Source organism: Bos indicus x Bos taurus, chromosome 5, assembly GCF_003369695.1.
Source record: "Bos indicus x Bos taurus breed Angus x Brahman F1 hybrid chromosome 5, Bos_hybrid_MaternalHap_v2.0, whole genome shotgun sequence".
NCBI lineage: Eukaryota > Metazoa > Chordata > Mammalia > Artiodactyla > Bovidae > Bos > Bos indicus x Bos taurus.
In genome coordinates, this window is record NC_040080.1 from 75,868,954 (window position 1) to 75,890,613 (window position 21,660).

Genomic DNA, 21,660 nt, shown 5'->3' on the forward strand with positions numbered 1-21,660 from the left:
TGTTTGATACTAGGCCTACAACATTTCTGAGTTTGCTATTAGAACTAATGCTGGTGAATATTTGCCTAAAACCTTAATTATCAAATATATCTCCAGCATATTCAGTTCTTAATCAAAAAAGATCATTTATGCATCTTGCTGATCATGAAGGAATATAAAGGGGAATTTGGTGAGCTGTTGCATTTCCTTAATATTATTATCTTAGATTCATGCATTATGACAGATTCAGAGGCTGATGAGTTTGCAAGTATTGAAATAATTGCTATTAAACAAATGTAAATTTATGCTTGCTGTAAAAAAAATGCATTTTCATTAAAAGCTTTGCAATTCATACCTTGTCTGTCTTTGTTTAGAGCCATTTAGTATTTCTGAAGAAATACATAAGTATATATTTGGGGAAAAATGAGCTGACACAGTAATTCAAACATGCTCACCTGTACACCATCAGAGAGATATTGCTGAATAAAACTCCATAGGCATGCTGACAGATCTCACTTAATTTTTTTTGAGCTGAGCTGCACAGCCTGTGGGATATTCGTTCCCCAACCGGGGACTGAACCCCGACCCTCAAAAGTGAAAATGTGGAGTCCTAACCACCAGACTGCTAGGGAATTCCCTTCAGTTTAAATCTGTAAACATAAACCTCAAATGGGCCCTGAAATCTGCTTGCTCATCTTAATGTCTTCTTGGCAATCCTTCTGTGTTGCTTCCTACTCTCCAAACTGATTGTCACTATTTACTTCTCTCTTTTCAAAGTCCAGCACACAGGCCAGCTACTAGCCTCCATACTCTGCTCTCAGTAGATGACCTGGCCTCACCTTACACTGCCAGAACAGAAGCAACTCATACAAAATGCTTCCCTCCTGGCCACCATAACAGAGTTCACATCTTTCCCTGAACCTCCCTTCCCTTCCTTCCCCTTTATCACTGGGATGAAGGGGCTTTACTCCTGCCAATGGCAGTGTCTCCGCATGCAGTCTTCATCACAGCCCTCTTACTACTCCTGTTTAGGCTCTTTCCTGCATCCTGAGTTTCTCCCTCTTTGCTGGATCTGCATCACTGTATGAACAGCCCTGGTAACCTTCCATCTTAGAAAGAACTCTCCATGGACTCTATATAACACTCCAACTACAACATTTTCGACTCCCTTTTACAGCAGCACTTTTGGGGTGAGATATCTATATTCACCCACTCCACGTCCTCACCTCCATTTCTCTTTTCATCTCTTCTTAATCTGACTGCTGTCCTCACGCAGCTCAAAAGGGCTCCAGCCTGACTCCTCTCAGGATGCCTTGGGGCTGATTCTAGTGATCACCTGATTTCTGTTTATCCTCCTTGATCTCTCAGCAGCATTTGACAGAGTGAACCACTTCCTACTTCTAGAAAAATATTTTTTCCTCAGCCTTTCCTTCTTTATATCCTTTTAGCCCTCTTGGCTGGCTGTTTCTCTGCTGTTTGATTTTCAACTGTGAGAATGCCCCAGGACTCAAGTCTAACCATTTGATACACCTGTTTTACTTATTCATTTATTTGTCTCTTCTTGCTGAAGGATAGCTTCAAAAGAATAGAATCTTTCCAGCTCTTTAAGGCAATTAAAATATTTCAATCTTTCCCGAATTTACAAGTACAGGATAGACTTTTATGTTTTCTGAACAATATGAGAATATACTGCCAACATGGTGCCCAAAGGTTCTGAATCCTTCAGTATGTAAATCCTACAGAACCTCAAAACTTCATCCAAATCAGGAGGTGAACATTAACAAATTAGGACCACCTCATCATCAGATCTATGCAATTTTATCAATTGTGACATAACTTTTCTTAACTAAAGGTCTAATTCAGAATCACGTGTTAAAATTGGTTGTTATGTTTTTTCAGTTTCCTTCCATCTAGATCATTTCTTCACTTTTTCCTTAACTTTTATGACTTTAACCCTTTTAAAAACCTCAACTAGTTGTGCTATAAATGGCCTAGGGTTTTTCTGATATTCTCTGGAGTAGATTAGGTTATGCATCTCTGGCAGGGATGCCACAGACGTGATATTGTGCTCTTCCTCTTGCTTCCTTTCAGGTGACATGTAGTTTTGAAATGTTCTATTATTGATGATGTTCTCACTGATCATTTGATTAAGATGATGTCTGCAAGTCACCTACATTGTGAAGTATATGGGAAAGGATGAGGTGCTTTGAGAAATCTTCTTCCTCATCAAAATGTCAATTTATGCATTTATTTCTTGTATCAGTATAAAACCCTGGCTTTCTACTTTATTCCAATTATAATGAGTCTGAAAGTGAAGTCGTTTCATCGTGTCCGACTCTGTGACTCTGTGGACTATTGCCTACCAGGATCCTCAGGCGACAGTCCATGGGGTTTTTCAGGCAAGAGTACTAGAGTGGGTTGCCATTTTCTTCTCCAGGGGATCTTCCCAACCCAGGGATCGAACCTGGGTCTCCCGCATTGCAGGCAGATGCTTTACCATCTGGGCCACAGGGAAGCTTCATTATCATTTACTTTGATGTTCACACTGTCCCTGATTTGGCCACAAGAGCCTCTGCAAGCTAGCTTCTGTGTCATTTTGACACATCCCTGTCATTCTCTGGGCACTTTTTTGTTTTCTGGCATAAAATGTTGTAACGCTCACTTTGTTCTTTTCTTGCTTCAGCCTGGAATTAGCCATTTCTCCAAAGAGCCCTTATTTTAAAAAACCAGCTCTGGGAAGTAAAGTCACTGTTCCCAGGCCCCATCAATGGTCAGAGCTAACGGATGTAGTATTTAAGTAATTTTTCTCTATTTAAATTGAATTTATATATCTCCAGCTCCAATCTTACATCACAAGGTTACTTCTAGCTTTTTTCTTTTTCATGTTGGCAACTCCCTTGTATGACAGTGGGAAACTGGGCACATACTGTCTTTAATATCCTTAAGATGTATCCTAAGCACATGCATATATTTGATCAATTTGCCTGTTTGTAACCAACTTTGTGATCTCCCAACACTGCCACATCATGGAATAGATGGTCTCCACTCAGGCTTTGATACCTCTCATCCGATCACCCCTTCTTCCACTTCTGGACACCTTCTTTACTGTGTTACATCTCTGATACTGTATGCAGGGCCTGTGTCCTTGCAGGAAAGAGGGCAGAAATCCTTCAATCTTCTTTACACACATGTTGCAAATATATAGAATAGTGTCAGTAGCATTGTACATGCAGTAGCAGTAGTATTGTACATGATCAATAAATATTGGTTAATTTAATGAATATTTCGATACTTTGGCAATTCCCCCACACTGGGCATTCTGAGAGTTTTCTTACTCTCTGATCCCACATGCTTTTGGGGCTCCAAGGGTCAGGTGTCAAGTTTATGTGACCAGACATGAGAGGACAGCTGGGGGTCCAAGATTCTGGTACCATTTTAATATGAATAAATGGCAAAGAATATGGGTTTATTCATATCAGGATATCCAGAGGTGTATGGAAAATGAGTCAAGGTAGGGGAGAGAGACTTGACGAGTGACAGCTCAGATGCAGAGACAGGATATAGCTAAGAAGCCCCAGAACTGACCCATGAGAATGGCTGACTGAAGAAACAACCAGAGATTAGCAAAAGTTGGCCTAAGAGGGATAGTGATTCTTGTTGAAGATTTTGCTTAGTGTTTTTGATAAATGTCATATCTTACTTACACCTGTTATTTTAATACCTTCAAGTTCCCAAACCAAATTTTGATCCTTGTTCTGAGATAGAAATAAAAATAAATATGAAAGTTTCATCATTTTTAAAAGACATTCAATTCCAATGTTGCTCAGTTTCACCTCAGGATATGATTTTGAAATGCAGAGTGATATTCCAGATGATTACTGGGCTCTTTCTTCCTGTAGCACTAGTTGTAACTGAGCCTTGAGCACATCTCTTGCACTTATATTTAGCAGACTTATTTAAAGAATATTTTCTTAAAAGTTGCTAAAAGGGAATTACTAAAAATGACTAATCGTGTGTGACTAATTAGATATGATGCATTTATATAGATGTCTATTATGCAAAGTATACTTTAAATCATTTACAATTTTTTGTTGTTGCTGTTCAGTCACTAAGTCATGTCAGACTGTCTCCTGCACAATGTTAGGAATCTCCACCCATAGTTCTTTAGACACTCTGTCTACAAGATCTAACCCCTTGAATTTATTTGTCACCTCCACTGTATAACCATAAGGGATTTTATTTAGGTCATATCTGAATGGCCTAATGGTTCTCCCTAATTCTACAATTTGAACCTGAATTTTGCAATAAGGAGTTCATGATCTAAGCAACATTCATCTCCAGGTCTTGTTTTTTTCTGACTGTATTGAGCTTCACCATCTTTTGCTGCAAAGAGTATGATCAGTCTGATTTCAGTATTGACCATTTGGTGACGTCCATGTGTAGAGTCACCTCTTGTGTTGTTGGGAGAGGGTGTGTGCTATGATCAGTGTGTTCTCCTGAACACACTGTTAGCCTTTGCCCTGCTTCATTTTGTACTCCAAGGCCAAATTTGCTTGTTACTCCAGGTATCTCTTGACTTCCTACTTTTGCATTTCAACCCTCTATGATGAAAAGGATGACATCTTTTGTTGGTGTTAGTTCTAGAAGATCTTCTAGGTCTTCATAGAATCAGTAAACTTCAGCTTCTTCAGCATTAGTTTTTGGGGGCATACCTGAATTACTGTGATGTTGAATGATTTGCCTTGGAAACAAACCAAGATCATTCTGTTGTTTTTGAGACTGCACTGAAGTACTGCATTTTGGACATTTTTGTTGACTATGAGGGGTACTCCATTTCTTCTAAGGCATTCTTGCCCACAGTAGTAGATACAATGGTCATCTGAATTAAATTTGCCTTTCTGGTCCCTTTTAGTTCACTTATTTCTAAAATGTCAATGTTCACTCTTTCCATCTCCTGCTGATCATATCCAATTTACCATGATTCATGGATCTAACATTCCGGGTTCCTATGTAATATTATTTTTACAGCATAGGACTTTACTTTCTCCACCAGACAAATCTACAACAGAGCGTCATTTCCGCTTTGGCCCAGCTCCTTCATTCTTTCTTGAGCCATTAGTAATTGCCCTCCACTCTTCCCCAGTATCATATTTGGACCCCTGTGACCTGGGGGGACTCATCTTCTGGTGTCATATCTTTTTGCCTTTTCATACTGTTCATGAGATCTTCACAACAAGGATACTGGTGTGGTTTGCAATTTCCTCCTCCAGTGGACCACATTTTGTCAGAACTCTTCAAAGGGATCTGTCTTGATAAACCAACTAAGTAAAAGAGAAGGCACAAATTACTAAATTCTGATACATGTGCTGATTAGTACAAGAACTAATATAGGATGAACTTTGAAAAATTATGCTAAGTGAAAGAAGTCAGTCACAAAGGACCACCTATAATATGATTCCATTCATATAAAATACCCAGCCCAGGGAAGTACAGAGAGATAGAAAGCAGATTAGTGATTGCCTAGTGCTGGAATTAGGGGTCAGTGGGTGAAAGCTGAAGGATACCTGGTTTCTTTTTTTAACACGGTTTCATTCTAGTGTGATGAAAATGATCTGATATCAACTTAGTTAATGGATATACCTCTCTGTGAACAATTTTAATATATTCTTATATACAGAAAACTTGATGAACTTAGTTATTAGTTCTAACAGGTTTTTTTAATGGGTTCCTTAGGATATTCTAAGTTCCCTGTGGCTCAGAGGTTAAAGCATCTGCCTGGAATGCAGGAGACCTGAGTTCAATCCCTGGGTTGGGAAGATCCCCTGGAAAAGGAAATGGCAACCCACTCTAATACTCTTGCCTGGAGAATCCCATGGAGGGAGGAGCCTGGTAGGCTACAGTCCATGGGGTCACAAACAGTCGGACAGGACTGAGCAACTTCACTTTCACTTTCTTTCACTTTAGGATATTCTATCAAGTTGGCCAAAAAGTTCCACAACATTTTATGGAAAAACCTGAACAACATTTTTGGCCAACCCAATACATGAAAGATCATGTCATCTGTGAATAGAGATAGTGTTCCTTCTCCTTTCCAATCTGAGTGCCTTTTATTCCTTTTCAGTGTTGAACTGAGGTGGTGAGAGTGGGCTTCTTTGTTTTGTTCCTGATCATAGAAGAAAAGTATCCTGTCTTTCTTCATTAAGTATAATCTTATCTGTAGCTTTTTAATAGATGTCTTTTATCAGACTGAAAATGTTCCCTTCTAGTCCTAGTTTGCTGAATAGTCTCATGAAACTGTGTTGGATTTTTTCAATGCTGTTTTCAATGTCTGCTGAGATGATCATTTTGTTTCTTTTTTTTTTTTATCCTATTGATGTGATGTGTTACACTGATTTTCAGGTGTTGAACCAACCAGTATTCCTGGGAAAAATCCATTCGGTTATAGGATATAATTCTTTTTATGTGTTGCTACATTCAGTTTCATAGTATTTTGTCAAGGATTTTTACTTCCGTATTCATAAGAAATATTGATCTGTTAGCTTTCTGTTCTTGTGATGTCTTTCTTTAATTTTGGTATCAGGGTGATATTTGCCTCATAAAATGGGTTGGGTACCTTTTCTGATTTTTGGTGGAGTTTATGAAGAATTGGTATTCATTCTTCTCTTATCCATTTACATTTAATGTTATTATTGATATAGTTGGATTTACATCTGTGATTTTATATTTTATTTGTACATATCTCATGTCTTTTTTGTTCCACTTTTCCTCCCTAACTGTGTTTTTTCATTAAACAAAATTTTCTAATGTAGTATTTCAATTTCTTAAATGATTTTTCACTAGTTTTAGGGATTTTTTCACTTGTTCAAGAAAATGTGGATAGTTTACAGGTGTTGGCTATTTAAGAATAAAGTTGCTATGAATACTCATATAGAAGTTCTTAGGAGGAAAGAAGACATTTCTCTGGGGTAAATACCCAAGAGTGGATTGCTGGGTTGTAACTGCCAAGCTATTTTCATACTTAATAGAGAAATGAAATCAGAATACTCTTCTGGAAAGAGAAAACTAAAATGGGAACATTTCCATCACTTTGTAAACAAGATTATGCTTTATGACCTGTTTGAAAAATAATTTCTCAGTGATGATAGCCCAATTGTTATGTAAATTGAGAAAGAATTTTTGTAACTTGATCTATGTGATAAAGTGAAAAGAAGTGAGATCCAGCCTAAGTTCTAATTGTATTGACTGTGGACATTTAAAGATAACAGAAATAATAGTACAAAGAAAGTATGCACAAAGAAATCCAAAGCTTTCCACAATTATCAGTTGTGCACATTAAGAATATTGATATTTAAATAGTCTCTAATTGTTCCGTGGCATTCCTGGTGTTAGATCAACCTCTTAGAGAAAACTCACACCTTAAAAATAAATACATAAAATGGGTTTGCATGACTATACTGGGATCTAAAATCAGACACGTGATAGACAAAGAAGTTATAGCCTGTTGAGGGATGAGGATTACATTGCAATAGAATTCCTTCCCTTTCACTTCAACTTCAAGATAATGTGGTAAACTGAAAAGGCCATGGAATCAACCTGAATCTTAAATCCTAGCTCTCCCGCTCACTAGCTATATGTCTCTGGACAGAGGATTTATCTTCTCTAGGACACATTTTTTTCATCTGTAAGATGGACATAATTCCTACCAGTAAGACGCCTGTACAATTATGTTGTTGCTGTTGTTCAGTTGCTAAGCCGTGTTTCACTCCTTGCGACACTATACATTACAGCAAGCCAGACTCCTCTGTCCTCCACAGTCTCTGAGAATTTTCTCAGATTAATGCCATTAGGTGATAATGCTTTCTAATCATCTCATCATCGGCCACTTCCTTCTCCTTTTGCCTTCAGTCTTTCCTAGTAGTATGGTCTTCTCCAATGAGTTGACTCTTTACATCACATGGCCAAAGTATTGGAAATTCAGCTTCAGCATCAGTTCTTCCAATGATTATTCAGGGTTAATTTCCTTTAGGATTGATTGGTTTGGTCTCATTCCAGTCCACGGGACTCTCATGAGTCTTCTCCAGCATCACAATTTGAAAGAATCAATTCTTCAATGCTTGCTGCTGCTGCTGCTAAGTCTCTTCAGTCGTGTCCGACTCTGTGCGACCCCACAGACCGCAGCCCAACAGGCTCCCCCGTCCCTGGGATTCTCCAGGCAAGAACACTGGAGTGGGTTGCCATTTCCTTCTCCAGTGCATGAAAGTGAAAAGTGAAAGTGAAGTCACTCAGTCCTGTCCGACTCCAGCGACCCCATGGACTGCAGCCTACCAGACTCCTCCGTCCATGAGATTTTCTAGGCAAAAGTACTGGAGTGGGGTGCCATTGCTTTCTCCGCTTCAATGCTTAGCCTTCTTTATGGTCCAACACTCACAACAAACATGACAACAGGAAAACCTGTAGCTCGGAGTATACAGACCTTTGTTGGCAAAGTGACGTCTTTGCTTTTGAATACACTGGTTTGTAGTCGCTTTTCTTCCAAAGGGCAAGCATCTTTTGATTTCATGGCTGCACACACCATCTGCAGTGATTTTGGAGTCCAAGAAAGTAAAACCGGTCACTCCTTCCACTTTTTCCCCCTTCTATTTGTCATGGAGTGATGGAACTGGGGCCATGATCTTAGGTTCTTGAATGTTGAGTTTTAACCAGCTTTTTCACTCTCCTCTTTCATCCTCATCAAGAGGCTCTTTAGTTCCTCATCACTTTCTGCCATTAGAGTGGTATCACCTGCATATCTGAGGTTGTTGATATTTCTTCTGGCAAGCTTGATTCTAGCTTGTGATTCATCCAGACTGGCATTTCCCATGATGTATTCTGCATATAAGGTAAATAAACAAGCTAATAATACACAGCCTATCGTACTCCTTTCCCAATTTTGAATCAATCAATAATTGGTGTATTAATTCATTACCCAAAGTTTCGGCCAGATTAGTGGAACTCCTTTCAATAAGTTCACACATTCCAGGCCATCTTCAAGTTTTTCCCCAGGAAGTCCACAGGGACACTTTTCCCTTCATCTCAAAAATTTACCTTCTCCTTTCTCCTGTATTAGAACCCCATTTCCTAGACCCCTCATATTCGATCTTATTTGCTCTTTTAAATTTTTATTTATTTATTTATTTTGGCTGAGCTGGGTGGCTTGCAGGATGTTAGTTCACCAACCAATGATTGAACCTGGCAGTGTAAGCACCAATTCTTAACCACTAGCCTGCCAGGGAATCCCCAGGAATATATCATTTTGTAATTTCTAGAGACATATGTCTTTTTATAGGACATTTGTTTAGAGTGGCAAAAAGAGCATGTTATTAACAGACCCAAATATTCTTCATTTCTCTAACAGAAAGTCAAAAGCAGATAAACATATGTTTGGCAATTAATGTTTCAGTATTTTCTCTTTTTTTGGAAATGATGTACATATTCAGTGCTTGAGTTGCCATGAAAATTTCATGAGACACTAAAAATTAACCATTGTTTAAAATCACTGCAGATGGTGATTGCAGCCATGAAATTAAAAGACGCTTACTCCTTGGAAGGAAAGTTATGACCAACCTGCTGCTGCTGCTGCTAAGTCGCTTCAGTCGTGTCTGACTCTGTGTGACCCCATAGATGGCAGCCCACCAGGCTCCCCCGTCCCTGGGATTCTCCAGGCAAGAACACTGGAGTGGCTTGCCATTTCCTTCTCCAATGCATGAAAGTGAAAAGTGAAAGTGAAGTCGCTCAGTCATATCCGGCTCTTAGCGACCCCATGGACTGCAGCCTACCAGGCTCCTCCATCCATGGGATTTTCCAGGCAAGTGTACTAGAGTGGGGTGCCATTGCCTTCTCCTAAATTGTATATTAAAAAGCAGAGACATTACTTTGCCAACAAAGGTCCATCTAGTCAAGGCTATGGTTTTTCCAGTAGTCATGTATGGATATGAGAGTTGGACTGTGAAGAAAGCTGAGTGCTGAAGAATTGATGCTTTTGAACTGTGGTGTTGGAGAAGACTCTTGAGAGTCCCTTGGACTGCAAGGAGATCCAACCAGTCCATTCTAAAGGAGATCGGTCCTGGGTATCTTTGGAAGGAATGATGTTAAAGCTGAAACTCCACTACTTTGGCCACCTCATGCGAAGAGTTGACTCATTGGAAAAGATTTTGATGCTGGGAGGGATTGAGGGCAGGAGGAGAAGGGAACGACAGAGGATGAGATGGCTGGATGGCATCACCGACTCGATGGACGTGAGTTTGAGTGAACTCCAGGAGTTGGTGATGGACAGGGAGGCCTGGCGTGCTGGGATTCATGGGGTTGCAAAGAGTTGGACACGACTGAGCGACTGAACTGAAAGTTATTTTTCTTGTTGACAAATCCAGCAAGAAGCAAAAATCACAGAGGCAAAGAACATTAAAATTTACATGTCTTTTTTTCTTACCATATTGATGACATACATTAAAGAAATCATTTTTTAAAAATTCAGTTCTGAACTTGAATTTATAATTTTATCACATCAAGCATCTAGTAGAGACAACATATTTGTTATCAAGCTTATTTTAAGAAGGTTAATTTATTTTTTAAAAAATATTTATTCAGTTATTTGGCTACACCAGGTCTTAGTTATGGCATGGGGGATCTAGTTCCCAGGCCAGGGACTGAACCTGGACACCTTGCATTGGGAGGTCAGAATCTTAGCAACTGGACCACTAGGGAAATCCCATGACTAGTCTTAATTTATACAAGTGCTTCTATTTTCTTTAAGCCAGTTAAATAGAGCTCTTTCACAAGTTTTTAGGAATATATCAAGAGGGAGAAAAATATCCCATATACATAACATACATATATAGATATAGACAGACATATAGATAGATGCAAACAGGGATCTTACAGCTTTCATTTAAACATTTTAGCCACATTTCAGGTACAGTGGTACAAAACTCAATAGCTTATAAAAGAATGTGTTCAGTTGCTTTAGTTCATGGGGTCTTTGAGACCCCATGAACCATATCTCACCAGGCTCCTCTGTCCATGGGATTTTCCCAGCAGGAATACTGGAGTGTGTTGCCATTTCCTACTCTTGGGGATTTTCCTGACCCAGGGATGAAACCCTGTGCCCCCTGCATTGCAGGGGGATTTATTACCCCTAAAGCCCTGTAGGGAAGCTTCTGGGAAGCCCTATAAAAGAATAATTGGATCGAAATGGTGTTTCTGCAAGATAGAACAAGTTAAATTTACCCACTGAGATGGCTGACCCCTTTTACCAAGATTTGTGGATAAGACTTTTAAGATTTTTGTTTGCCTTTAAAAGATAATCTTACAGAGGCTGTGGACAAAGTCTAGAGTAAGGGAGCTTATGGAAATATCAAATAACAGTTTGTTTTTAAAATCTCTCTTGCTATTTTTTTTTCCAGTCACATGTTTGCTTTAGGCTACAGTTATCTCTTTAGATCTTAATGTTCAAAGATATGGTAAGGTCGATATTTCCAAAATACTGAGAAAGAATTGTAGGGTTTATCTAAGAAGGAACTCAGAGGCATGTTTGCCTATTATCAGAAATCTAGGATAATTCCTATGACATTTTTGTTTTCTTTAACCGTAGGATAGTTTAGTTCAATAACTTAGTTTTTTAAAAAAATTTTTGTAGCACAGCCCCCAAATACAGGAAAGTCTGGAAATGGTCAGGTCTGCTATAGAGTAACAGGCAATACATCAAGCCCTCTTATGCATTTCCTGGACCTTTGTCAAAGCTCTTTCCTGGCTATTTATATTAATGTAAATTTTACACCTGCTTGAGTGACTTCTGCAGTCCAGATGTTTATTCTCTGATCTTTTCCTAATATTGTTAAGAATGTGTTTTGTTTTTTTCCTCACACCAAAGTATTCTTCTATTGCTATATTTTTCCTTTCTTTCTTTTTTCTTTTCAATCTGATCTTCCCATTGGTAAAAATAGGACATTTGTTTAAAATATGAGCTCTCTTAAAAATTCTTTTAGGTATAACAGTTCAAATCTTCAATATACCTATTTCAATTGTGACTCCAAACCACTGAATCTTTTTATGATTTAAAACCAATATTAGGGCTTACCCATGGACATAAGAGGAGTACCTTAAGAAATATAGCTCTCTTGAGATGAAGAGCCTCTCCAGAGAAAGCTGAAGAAACAAAGATCTTCCATGTCTCAGGTGGCAAAGAAACCTCTGTCTCACACAAAGTAAGACCTCTAAAACAACTGATCTCACCCATATCACTAGAAAGGTGATACTGGGTTGAGAGTTTTCCCCTCAAACCAAGCAGGGAAGGTAGAGGCCATAAAGGCCCCTTATGCATGTGGACACTCTATTAAAACAGACTGCCCTGAGAGTCGGCATGGCCGGACAGAGAATACTGCCTGCCACTTCATGTCTTAGGCTCCTAGCTGGCTAACTGTTGATGCAAGCCTGAAAACCTGCACTCCACAAGTGGCAGAAGCCAGAGGGAATATTCTCACTGGTTACAAAGCCAAATTCTCAGGATATAAAACAGGACAAATGGAGATTCTCATCTGATGATTTTTCATCCTTATAACAAATGACAGAGACAAAGTAAAACATGACTCCTACTGGGAGGCTAAGAATCAATAACCACAGGTGTTGATTACCAAAACCAAATTCACGAGTCATAATTTAAGATCTATTTTCACAAATGTCTTTCTCCTGCTGCTGTGAATTTGGAAAGGAAGGGACAAGGAAAAGCTTTACCCTCCTGTCTTGACTGTGCACTCTAGACAGAGAACTGGAAGCCTGACATGGTAAAAATTGTTACTTTCTGCTGGTCTGTTGTCGGTTATCCCATATCTCAACAGCAGTCTCCGGGGAGAATGGAGTGTTCCAGCCTTTCGCTGTCCCATCCTCATCACTAGAAACTACAGGAGGAAACATGTGTTTCCCTTTACTTTTTACCATTTTTAGCTGGGGCTCTGTAACAGAACACAGATTAATAAGAGAAAAGGAAACAAGTTTATTAACATGTACATCTTATGTATACTTGGGCTTCCCTGGTAGCTCAGATGGTAAAGAATCTGCCTGCAACGCTGGAGACTCGCGTTCCATCCATGGGTCAGAAAGGTTCCCTGGAGAAGGAAATGGCAACCCACTGCAGTATTCTTGCCTGAAAAATTCCATGGACAGTCCATGTGAGCACAAAGAATTGGAAATGACTCAGTGAGTAACACTTTCACTTTCTCATGCATACTTGTGAGAAATGAAGGGATAAGTAACTCAAAGAGAAGGCTAGAATTTAGATTTACAGATCATTTTAACCAAAGAACAGCATATATTTAGAGGGGCAACTAGAAAGAGGAAAAGAATACTAAGCTTCTGAGGGTTCCAAATTTTGGAACGATAAATACATTAGAAAGGGAAAAAAGATAATATCTAGTCAAACTGTTGTTTTGTAGAGTCCTTTGGTGCTGTCTTGGGGCTGAGAAGTGTCCAGGGTTGTTGCTGATTAATTTATGCACAAATTTATGTTCAGCTTTCAGGAAGATAGGGGGAAGGCAGAGAACTTGTCTAGGATCTGTTTTTTCAGCTCAAAATAATCTTTATGCCAAAGGGGAAGATTTTGGAGTGGCATATTCTGTTATTCTTCTGTAGGTTTACTATACAGTTTCCTTGCTTTACAATGACGCTTTAAGTTCTAACATGGAAATGTGAAGACTTAATGTAAATACATGTTCATCAAAGATGGGAGCTCATTTTCAGTTGAGTAAAATGTTCATTCAGGTTTTTTTTTTTCCTTTAAACTTGCTCAACTTCATAAAAATAGGAGGAAGTTCCTCTTCGGGCAATAGGTCTAACCCTGAATCTACCTGAGCAATGTCTTTATGCAATGTCATTTCATTATTTTCTGCAAGTTAATTCTTAGGATATCAGAATATCGCTCTTCAAACATAAGAAAGAAAACTGTTTAAGTATATGGACCAATAAACTGCTCCTGTTTTTCACATGTCTCAGAGGGTGGAGCCACCAAATCAGTGAGATAAGAGGGGAGTGAAAAGATGTTAAATAGCAAGTGTGGCTCACCCTGGTCAGTCTGGACATTTGACTTCTCAGTCAACATGAAGGCTCTCATTATTCTGGGGTTTCTCTTCCTTTCTGTCGCTGTCCAAGGCAAGGTCTTTGAGAGATGTGAGCTTGCCAGAACTCTGAAGAAACTTGGACTGGATGGCTATAAGGGAGTCAGCCTGGCAAACTGTAAGTTAATTCTTCCTCCTTCCAAACAGTTAGCCATGTGTGGAACAGATACTAATAGAACATGAATAATAGGAAAGGGACTTTGAGTGAATGGCTCTTTTCTTTCTTGGAGGGTTTGTACATTTACAGAGGTTAAAAACAGCAACTTATTTCTTTAGAATCCGACGCACCAGGGGAAGGAGTGAGGCATAGGAGGTTCAAATCCATATCATTTTAAGCATGTTAGGTGTGACTGTACTTGTCTAGAGCCACTAAATTTGCCAGGTGGTACAAGCAGGCTGACAAGAAAAATATTTCAGCACCTGTGATATATCTATCAAGTGTTTGACTAAACATTTTCAGTTTGGAACTTGGGTTCTGCAAGCATGAGTAAGGTAGTATTTTTCCACTTTTAACCCCCTTATCATGGTGTTGAGTTTTTAACAGCAAATTTTTAAAAAATTACTCTAAACTCTCAAAACAGGGACAGTGGGAACCTATTTCCTCTCAATTAATATCTACATAAGGATCTCTGAAATGCACCATGAAATGATATTTTATTAATCTGACTTTAGTCCATTAATTAATTTTCATTTTCTTCCACAGAATTCAAGGTGCACACTAAAGAAAAGTAACTGTGTATTTTAGTCCATATTTGTCAATGTCATCACTGTATTTTTCAGATTGAATTCAGACATTTCCCCTCCATAACTATTTTTGAATGAATGAGCCAATGGCTAGATAGATGGATGGATGACATAGTCTTTTCTATTCTATGATTCCTTTGGTCTGGATTCTAATTTGATACCCAAGTTTACCTTTAGGTATCATAAGAAATTTTATTTCTCTGAGAAATTCCTTATTTTTCTTAATAAATATTTTTTAAAATAAAAGTATTTTTCCATTAGCTTATACATCTGCTGATAATGAACAAACCCATTCAACAACTCTGTTGACTTTTCTATCTTGGCTGCATCTTACCTGAGGGATGGGAGCAGGGGAAGAGTAACAGGAATGGCAGAAATAGCTATTTTAATGTTTTTAAAAATATGTTGTTTTGTTTCATTAGTATTACCAAATGATTTGCTAATAAAAGAATTCTCTTAACGGAATTCTTAACATGAAGGTGTTAGAATATCTCACAAGTAAAATACATCTTTAAACTTATAAAGTTGTTACTAAAATAGAATTAGTTAAATAGAACTGATGGGGCTATGAAGTGTAAGTCATGTCATGTTGCTGTTTATAATCAAAGAATACATTTTTTTTCAGGGTTGTGTTTGACCAAATGGGAAAGCAGTTATAACACAAAAGCTACAAACTACAATCCTAGCAGTGAAAGCACTGATTATGGGATATTTCAGATCAACAGCAAATGGTGGTGTAATGATGGCAAAACCCCCAACGCAGTTGACGGCTGTCATGTATCCTGCAGCGGTAAGACAAGATGATGTTGAGTGATGGTTCAGCCCCCATCTGATTATACCTATAAGAACAGAGATTCAGTACAAATGAAAATGTCTTGAGGAGTTCATCAGGGACCTAGAAAAATTCCATCTGAACTTTTAGAACTTATTATCCTCCTCAAAATTTCTTAAGTAAAAAATTAATGAGCTGGTATCATAAAATGTTGCTGTTTGCTAACCTACAAGATTTTCTGGAATGACCTGTCGTGTTATTATAACTAGACTTGTTGATGCTTGTAAAGAACAATGCTATTCCTCTTACTTACCTGATTTGGGGAGGAGAGGGTAATTCGATTATGTGGTATTTTTCTAATCTGCCCTGATTTATTGGAAAACAAAGGATTACTAACTAACCAAAGAGGAGGACTATGTGTGGTCCTTTTAAAAATTTTGTTTTTACTTTTTATGATTAAATGTTTTAAATATATGGAAAATTAGAAACATTAATACAATAACCTTCAATATGTTCATCATGTACTGTGACAGTTATTAATATTTGGTCATATTTATTTATCTTATGTATATAAACTATATATATATATGGGTTTTTTTGCTGAGTGATTTAAAGTGAATTATTCACGGTGAATAGAAAATTATGACCTTTCATTTCGAAATTCTTTAGCTTGCATCTCCAAAAAGTACAGTTCCTATATGAACGTTGTCATTCTGACAAGTCAATTTATAGATCCGTTGAACTGGGGTGAAATAAATATGCTACTGAGTTCCTTTTAAAATAGAGATATGGAATCTTTAGTGCATAAAGTATTGGAGAACTAATGCAAAAATTGTTAAATTTTTACATACTAAAATTCCTAATAGAGAAGATTAGTCTAAGAATATTCTTTTGTATGCAGTTAATTTACATAGATAATATTTTTTATATAGTAATCTTTAGTCATTGAGTAAAAATTGTCTCTAACCCAAGATTTATGAACACTGGGTAATTTTTGGAATTACAGCTTCTTTCACAATATACATCACTCATGGACATGAATATAAAACTATATTATGCACATTTGTACCCACATACAAACATGTAAGCAATGTGTTTCAACAAAAATGAAATTGTACTAAATATTCTGCCTTATAATATGCTCTTTATTGCCCAAAATTATATTATCAGCAAACACCAATCTTTATTATATATCAAGATGAATAAATTTCACTAAATATATATTCTATAATTTATCAATCCAATGCACACTGTTAATGCACTTAGACTATATTTCCTTTTTATTTTCCCCTATGAATCATTTTGTACACACATCTTTGGGGATATCTCATTAAACAGAAAGTGAAAGTGAAGTCACTCAGTCGTGTCCGACTCTTTGCAACCCCATGACCTGTAGCTTACCAGGCTCCTCCATCCATGGGATTCTCCAGGCAAGAGTATTAGAGTGGGTTGCCATTTCCTTCTCCAATTACAGAATTGCTGAGCAAAAAATTGCTAGACCGGTTTCTGCTTGTTTGTTTTAGTTTTGTTTTGATTTTCTGGTCCCTAGTAGAAGAGAACCTTCCATCACATTAGTTAATAGTTCCAGAGCTGCCAGTGACTTTGGTAAATGAGAAACAGAATGCTTTATTTCATGCCAAATAGGATGGAAAAAGAAAGAGTTTTCCCTCAACATTCACAGATACATGGACTCATAAAAAACAAAATTTTGGTTGTTCTTTGCTCAGCCTAAGAAAACAAAGCTGATCGAACTTAAACTTATAATGAAATTTCTATGAATGTTGTCTTCATTTCTTACCATCTCCTTTTCAGAATTAATGGAAAATGACATCGCCAAAGCGGTAGCATGTGCAAAGCATATTGTCAGTGAGCAAGGCATTACAGCATGGTATGTTTTGGGTTTTTTTCTCCCCTATTCCAGTTCTACTGAAATGTAATTGACATACATCACCGTAGAAGTTTAAACTACACAGCAAAATGATTTGACTTACATACATTGTGAAATTATTGTCACAATAAGTTTAGTGAACATCCATCATGTCATATGCTGCTGCTGCGGCTAAGTCGCTTCAGTCGTGTCTGACTCTGTGCGACCCCACAGACGGCAGCCCACCAGGCTCCCCCATCCCTGGGATTCTCCAGGCAAGAGCACTGGAGTGGGTTGCCATTTCTTTCTCCAATGCATGAAACTGAAAAGTGAAAGTGAAGTCACTCAGTCATGTCCGACTCTTTGCGACCCCCTGGACTGCAGCCAACCAGGCTCCTCTGTCCATGGGATTTTCAAGGCAAGAGTACTGGAGAGGGTTGCCATTGCCTTCTCCATTATGTCATATAGATACAAACAAAGAAATAGAAGAAAAACTTTGTGTGTGTGATGAAAAGTCTTAAGCTTTATTCTTTTAACGATCTTCATATACAACATATATCAGTGTTAATTGTATATATTACCACATACATTACATCCCCAGTATTCATTATCTTATACCTAGAAGTTTGTAAGAATTTTGACTGACTTCATCTAATTCCCCACCCTCATCCCCTCCCACTACCCCTACCTATGATAACCACATATTGACCTCTTTTCCTATGATTTTGTTTGGATGTATGTGTTTGAAGTATAATGGACTTACACTATGTAAGTTCCTATTACAGAGCATGGTATGTGTTAAGCATGAAAGAGGAGATCTGGGGACTTGCCTGGCCATCCAGTTGATAAGACTTTGTGCTTCAATGCGGGGGTTGCTGGACAGGGAACTGCATGCCATTAGATGCGGCCAAAAAAATAAGGGGAGGATGGAGAACTGGGGGTTTTGGTAGTGCCTTTGGGCACCTAGGATTTTAGCCTCCTACCTAACTACCAGGAATATACCCCAATATTGGAGGGGTGGAGTCTTAACCACTGGACCTCCAGAGAGCTGTTTTACCCTACTGTTATGAATGAAGCAAAGGAATATATTCCCAAAGACCAAAATATGCTACTGAGGACTGAAAATTGCAGCTTTGTTTGTGTGTTCCGTCAGTAAGTCATATCTGACTCTTTGTGACCCCATGGACTGTAGAACACAGGCTTCCCTGTCCTTCATTATCTCCTGGAGTATGCTCTAATTCATGTCCATTGAGTTGGTGAAGCTATCTAAGCGTCTCATCCTCTGCCATACCCTCTTTTTTTTGCCTTCAATCTTTCCCAACATCAGGGTCTTTTCCAATGAGTCGGCTTTTCAGGACACCTGGCCAAAGTATTAGAACTTCAGCTTCAGCATCAGTCCTTCCAATGAATATTCAGGATTGATTCCCTTTAGGATTGACTGGTTTGATTTCCTTGCTGTCAAAGGGACTGTCAAGAGTCTTCTCCAGCACCACTATTCAAAAGCATCAATTCTCAGGCACTCAGCTTCTTTATGGTCCAGCTGTCACATCTGTACATGACTACTGGAAAAACTATAGCTTTGACTATAGGAAACTTTGTCGTCAAAGTGATGTCTTTGGTTTTGAATACACTATCTAGGCTTGCCACAGCTTTTCTTGCAAAGAGCAAGTGTCTTAATTTCATGGCTGCAGTCACAAACCACAGTGATTTTGGAGCACAAGAAAATAAGATCTGTCACTGCTTCCACATTTTCCCCTTCTATTTGCCATGAAGTGATGGGACCAGATGCCATGATCTTAGTTTTTTGAATGCTGAGTTTTAACCAGCTTTTCCACTCTTCTTTCACACTCATCAAGAGGCTCTTTAGTTCCTCTTCACTTTCTGCCATTAGAGTGGTATCATCTGCATATCTGCGGTTGTTGATATTTCTCTTGGCAATGTTGATTCCAGCCTGTGATTCATCCAGCCCAGCATTTTGCATAATATACTCTGCATATAAGTTAAATAAACAGGATGACAATATATAGCCTTGTCATACTGATTTCCCAATTTTGAACCAATGAGTCGTTCCATGTAAGTTTCTGACTGTTGTTTCTTGACCTATATGCATGTTTCTCAGCAGACAGACAAGGTAATCTGGTATTCCCATCTCTTTAAGAATTTTCCACAGTTTGCTGTGATCCATAGCACAGTTTGCTTGTATATCCATACAAGGCTTAAGCATAGTCTATGAAGCAGAAGTAGATGTTTTCTAATAAATTCCCTTGCTTTTCCTATGATCCAACGGATGTTGGCAATTTGATCTCTTGTTCCTTTGCCTTTTCTAAATCCAACTTGTACATTTGGAAGTTTTCGGTTCATGTACTGCTGAAACCTAGCTTGAAGGACTCTGAGCACAACCTTACTAGCATGGGAAATGTGCTATGTGAAATGTGGAAGGAGCACAATTGTACGATATTTTGAACAGTCTTTGGCACTGTCCTACTTTGGAATTGGAATGAAAACTGATCTTTTTGAGTCCTGTGGCCACTGCTGAGTTTTCCAAATTTGCTTACATATTGAGTCAGCACTTGAAGAGCATTATTCTTTAGATTTATGCTGAACAATGTATTATATAGAAACAGTTTATTTTAATTGAATCAAAATCTTATTCTGTTATTCCTCAGTTTATTTTAGGGGATTTCTAGAGGGTTTAAAATTCTCTCTCTTCTATCAATTACTTGTCATATCTTGAAATTATTTTGGAATTAAGTAAATGTGGAATGCACTCTGCAGTTGTGTTGTGGACTACACAGGACTCAACATTTGTGTTCAGCATTCTGTGCTCTAGTGAAGGCTTGATGGAGATGTGAAGTCCTTGGTATACATACCTCCGGTTAATAAATAGTGATACTTGGAACTGTCTATAGTCTCTATTTCATGTATTGATAAGCTATTTTGTTCTGCCAAAGAATTTGAATATGTTTATTACAGTATCACTATGTTTAAGTCCTATTACCATATGTTTCATCTTTCTCCACAGGGTGGCATGGAAAAGTCACTGTCGAGACCATGACGTCAGCAGTTATGTTCAGGGTTGCACCCTGTAACTGTGGAGTTATCATTCTTCAGCTCATTTTGTCTCTTTTTCACATTAAGGAAGTAGTAGTTGAGTGAAAGTTTATACCACCATTCCTTCAAACAAATAATATTTTTACAGAAACAGGAGCATATGGTCCTTCTTCTAAGAGGCTTAATGTTTACCTGATGCGTTAACTGTTTGTTAATAGGCCTACAATATTATTCAGTGTGCTAACAGAACTAATGTTGGTAAATATTTATCTAAACTCTCAATTATCAAATATATCTCCAGTACATTCAGTTCTTAATCAAAGAAAGATCACTTATACATCTTGTTGATCATGAAGGAATATAAAGAGGGATTAGAAGACCTGTTTCTTTTCCTTAATTTTATTATCATAGATTCATGCATTATGACTAAATTCAGATGAGATTGCCAGTATTGAAATAATTGCTAATTAACTATAGATATGAAATGATGCATCTGTAAAAAATACAGACATTTTCATTAAAAACCTTGCAGTTCATACCTTGTCTGTCTTTGTTTAGAGCTATTTAGTGTCTCTGAAGAATACATATGTATATATACAGGAAAAAATGATACTTAATATTTACAACATCTTTATCTATACCCAAACAGATGGATATTGCTGAAGAAAAATCCATAAGCATGCTGACAGTTCTTATAATTATTATTATTTTTTTTTTTTTTTGGCTGAGCTGATCAGCTTGTGGGATCTTAGTTCCCCAATCGGGGATTGAACCCACACCCTCAACAGTGAAAGATCAAAGTCCTAACCACAAGATTCCCAGGGAATTCCCTTCAGTTTTAATTTATAAACATAAACCTCAAATGGGCACTCAAGACTGTCCGGTATTCTTAGTCACTTCTCTGCAATCCTGTGTTGGTGTTGCCACTCTCCAAAATGACTGCCACTATTTACTCGTCTCTTTTCAAATTCCCAGCACACATGCCAATTACTAGCCTTCCACACTCTGCTTTCAGCAGATGACCTGGCTTCTCACATTACACTGACAGAACAGAAGCAACTCATACAAAACCCTCCCCTCCTGGCCACCATAACAGAGCTCACGTC

General features: G+C 38.0%; 1 protein-coding gene across 1 annotated transcript; it reads left to right on the forward strand.

Annotated features, from left to right (window-relative positions):
* The first annotated feature begins 14,060 nt into the window (after positions 1-14,060).
* LOC113893748 (lysozyme C-3) lies at positions 14,061-21,090 on the forward strand. The gene is made up of 4 exons (XM_027543617.1): positions 14,061-14,238; positions 15,490-15,654; positions 17,449-17,524; positions 20,526-21,090. The coding sequence occupies exons 1-4, from the start codon at positions 14,103-14,105 to the stop codon at positions 20,590-20,592; spliced, it is 444 nt and encodes a 147-aa protein (XP_027399418.1). The 5' UTR covers positions 14,061-14,102; the 3' UTR covers positions 20,593-21,090.
* The last annotated feature ends 570 nt before the right edge of the window (positions 21,091-21,660 follow it).